General features: G+C 27.2%; 1 protein-coding gene across 1 annotated transcript; it reads left to right on the top strand.

Moving 5' to 3' along the window:
- The first annotated feature begins 1,368 nt into the window (after window positions 1-1,368).
- Window positions 1,369-3,705, top strand: LOC137805510 (uncharacterized). Its single transcript, XM_068605450.1, has 7 exons — window positions 1,369-1,509; window positions 1,623-1,637; window positions 1,780-1,891; window positions 1,981-2,062; window positions 2,507-2,638; window positions 2,948-3,023; window positions 3,535-3,705. Exons 1-7 carry the CDS (start codon window positions 1,369-1,371, stop codon window positions 3,703-3,705), a joined length of 729 nt encoding a protein of 242 aa, XP_068461551.1.
- The last annotated feature ends 877 nt before the right edge of the window (window positions 3,706-4,582 follow it).

Below are 4,582 nucleotides of genomic sequence, written 5' to 3'. Positions count from 1 at the left end.
CTCCATCCTTCGATGAGTCGTTTCTCCAAATTGTGTAACATGTTTTCTAGGTTCTTTAAAGTGGTAAGAACTCCATTTGCCATATTTTTGTTTTTTCACGTGTTAATCGGTATTACATTCATTATGAAAATGTTATGCTTAGTTTGGTTATTTTTTTCAAATTGTGTTAAATCTTTTCTCTATTTTCATTTATTAAAAAATGTTTCCTTTTGCATGATCTTGATTTTCTGTACTTTTTGGTTTGACACACATTTTTTTTGCAATTAATTAATCTTTTGTTTAAACTTTTTTTGATTTTTTGTCATGTGTAATGTTTGGTTTTATATTGCTTTCAGAGTCATTTTGGGTTATCATTCTAATTTTCAACAAATTAGTGTGCTTAACCTTCTTTCCTTTCTGCCTATTGTTAATTTTGTTTTCTTATACTTTTTGTACTCATTCGAGTTTTTTATTCATTCCAAAATTCATAACTAATTCTGAATTATATTCTTTGTTCTTTATCTGACATTAATATGCTCAGAGTATTTATTTTTCCTAAATTGCACTACAAGAAAATCATGAAATAGAAACCAATTTTTAGACACCAAAATAATTAGTTGCAATAGTAACTAAATCAGATATCATTTTAGAAACTAAAAAAAAATTGGTTTCTAAATTAGTTTCTATTATTGTTAAATAGTTTCTAAATTGGTATCTAATTAGCAACCAAGGTATTGGTCTCTAAAACCTTGGTTGCTAATTAGATACCAATTTAGAAACTATTTAACAATAATATAAACTAATTTAGAAACCAATTTTTTTTTTAGTTTCTAAAATGGTCTCTAATTTAGTTACTATTGCAACTAATTATTTTGGTCTCTAAAAATTGGTTTCTATTTCATGATTTTCTTGTAGTGTTGTGTTATACCTTTTTGTAGTTTCATGATCCTTAATTGATGTAGTTTTTGCTTTTATGTACATGCTTTCTATAAAAGAAATAGTTAGTATGGTTCATGATTTTTAATTTTTGTACTTTTTGTTGTTATGGACTTTTTTTTTTAGTAAAGTCATCTTTTGCTTACCTTTTATTTTTATCAGCAAAGATCTTTTGCTTACCTAAAACTCTTTACCAATTGCAAAATTCAAAATAGTTTTATTTTCTGACCCTACTCTGATTATTTTTTTTAATCTTAGGCCTTTTGGATTTTGAAATCACTAATATATATGTTCCTTTTTATTTATTTTTAAATAATTAAGTATGACATCTTCAAAATATATATATATATATATATATATATATATATATATATACATCTTGGTATGTTATTTGTTTTGTAGTTCAGTTTTTGCATTTTGCCTTCTCCTTTTATTTGAAAACTAACACTTACAATGTCGTTATTGAGACAAAATACCAATTCCATCAAAGATGTTAATCCTACAAATGAAAATTGGATCCTGATAGTAAGGGTCATTCGTATGTGGTTTGTCTCTAACTTCAAGAAAACCAAATTTTCATTGTCAATGGAAATGGTGATACAAGATAACAAGGTCATCTATTCTATAATTTATTTTCTTATTGTTTTCGATCAAAGTTTAATGTAAATTCTTCTAATCATGCTATATTTTTTCTTATTCTTTTTCAGGGTCATACAATTCATGTTTCTATTAGGAGAACACTAATTTATAAATTTAAAAAATGATATTGTTGAGGATAAGGTTTATGCGTTCCATTTTTTAAGTGTTTCCACTAATTCAGGATCGTATACAATAACCCTTCACCATTACAAAATAAATTTTCAGTTTGGAACTAAGGTAACCTCTTTAAGTAATGATCTGGTTTCAACTGCAACACCGCAGTACAATCCAATGTTTGTGTTAAGAGCCCCTGATTTTGATACTGATTACTTAGTTGGTAAGTTTAGTTATTATGGTTTGAGTTCAATTTATTTGTTTCCATCTGTGTTGAAGTCAGTTTTTTTGTTACAAACGTTATTGGAATAGTGACAGGGGTAGGCATTGAAAGAGAGCTTAATAGAACATGTTCATCAACTAAGTTAAATGTCATCTCCATTAAAGTTGATGGGTAAGCTAATATTTGGCAGTAAAACCAATGCAAAATGTGTGTTTTTACAATTTTAATTTTAATTTACAACAACTTCAGAATGGAGTGCACATTATTTAAGAACTATGTTGATGACCTGAATGCATTTTTGTTATTCGAAGAGTTGCCGAATATGGTTATCAGTATTCAGTTTGCTAAAGTAAAGATTTTCCAAGGTATCTGACTGATAAAACTATAACTTATGTTTTTATTATTGTATTTAGATAAATTTTATTATAACGTATTGCGTTTTATTTCACTGTAGACAAAGTTTGTCTCCAAAATTGTATGGAATGTACGGAAATAATATACAACATATAGTCTAAAGAGGCAATCGAGCTTAAGAAAAAGTTAGTTTAATACATTCTTTGTTACTCAATACTTCAAAGTTAAGACATAGTCTAACCACAAATTTAACATTTGTAGGATGATTGAGACTACAAATTCTCCTATACAGGGACTTAGTCAGTTGTTTGATTCTGGAAAACAAAATGTGGAGGATGAATTCATCCACTTGATTCCAAGAAATACTATTCAAGGACAGAAGGATTGCAAGGAGTACTATTATTTTTTACCAATTTTTTCAGAAGTTATTTATTTTGTTCCAGGAAAGCACTTTTGTTGTCTTAGCTACTATAAAACATATTGTAGTTGATGATGATTGTGGTACACTGCTTGCTTATGCAATGCAATAAAGTCGTTTATCTAGATTCCAAAATATTCTTTTTGAGAAGTGTAACAAACATGTTATCAAAGTGCAAGCAAGGTATTATTTGTATTTCCCACAATTATTTTTTCCTTAAGTCTTATATTAATAACATTTATTATATTATATTTTTTTAACCTTTTTGGTATTTCATATCTCAGGTATAAGCTCAAGGTGCGAGTTATTGATGATACAAACTCCACCACTTTTATTCTTTTTGACAAGGATGCAACTAAAGTAATCAATAAATCTTGCGCTTAATTATTTGAATATCATGTCAAGGTAAATTTTCAAAACTTGCATATGTCTATTAATGCATATAAGAAAATGTTAGTATATAAATTTATATATTTTTATGTATTTTTAGAACGCCGCCTCTGGTGTAATACCGAAATAATTTGGTGTTTTGATAGACAAAGTTGTGTTGTTTAAAGTTGGTTGTGTTAAAGATCAATCTCATAGGTTTGACCAATCATTCCGTGTCAAAAAAGTGTGTATTGATCCTAATATTATCCAAAGATTTTTTTATGGTGGTCTTGAAAGTGTGGTAAGTATTCTTATTTCATTGTAGTCTGTGTTACATTTCATTGTCAAATTCCTTATGTATAGTTTTTTAATTTAATTTTCATGTTGCCAAGGAGCTTCATTCTCAAAAGAAACATGATTATTCCTCTACATCACTTGTTGAGGTATTGTTTATTTAAATCATTAATTTACACAATTTAAATTTGTGTAATTAATATTGTAGGATTTGTTTAATAAATTTTCAAATGAGGCTGCTGAATTGCAATCTCAAACTGATGACTCAAGGAGTGATATTCTCTTAAGTGTTGAAGTGGTAGCTTCCGTGCTTAAAAGATATTTTGCTTCTCCTTCCCACACACCGGATGATGATATCCCATTGAGGAATGGAATTTGATAGTGAAGTTTTAATGGTTTGTAATTTTAATGATAATTTTTCATGTATTCGTGACACTACTTGGACAATTTTTGTTTCTATTCGGTACTTTGTAGACATTGTTTAATTTCTATTCAGAACATATTATGATATATTAATAGAATTACTTTTTAAAGTCTGTTTATGTAATATTGTTGGTTTTATCATTGGATATAATATTTCAGGTACCTAATTACCTTATGCTTAATCTTCACGTTATAATTATTTTTTAAAGTTAAATAATTTTGCCTTTTTTAACACTGATTTTGTTGTTGTTCATTTTTATTTTTTGATTTATGTGGCTTTAATAAGGTGTTTTTTTTGTATAAATGATATAATGACTCATTTTTTTAGCTATGTTAGGTAAGATTGTTTGTTTCACGAAAGGCCATAATGTTATAGGTATGTCAATTATCTTATAATTATTCGTCGATTTACATATACTAAAGTTGTATAACTAAAGTTGTATAACTAATCATTTTCCCTTTTTCTGAAGGCCATTTAAATAATATTTTTGTTTCATAGGACCAATTGTTATAGGTATGTAAAACTATTTGTTTCCTACAACTTTGTTCTTCATTTTCAATTTTCAATATATGTTGGTGTAATCAGGTCATTTTTTTATCCAACTTTACTTAATTTCTTTTGTGTCATGCTCATCATTTTTATGTCCATGTTAAGTGTTTTTCTCTATTAGTTATACTCATTTTTTTTCTCAGGTCTCTTGCATCTTTACTTCATAAGTTAATTACGGTTGGCTTATTTAAAGGACTAAACAAAATTATTAAATAGAAACCAATTTTAGAGACAAAAATTAATTAGTTTCTATATTGACTAAATTAGAACTTGGTGAGGAGTG

The sequence above is a fragment of the Phaseolus vulgaris genome, chromosome 3 (genome assembly GCF_000499845.2).
Source record: "Phaseolus vulgaris cultivar G19833 chromosome 3, P. vulgaris v2.0, whole genome shotgun sequence".
NCBI classification, from domain to species: domain Eukaryota; kingdom Viridiplantae; phylum Streptophyta; class Magnoliopsida; order Fabales; family Fabaceae; genus Phaseolus; species Phaseolus vulgaris.
The sequence above is the reverse complement of the archived record's forward strand: the minus strand, read 5'-3'. Positions and strand labels throughout refer to the sequence as shown.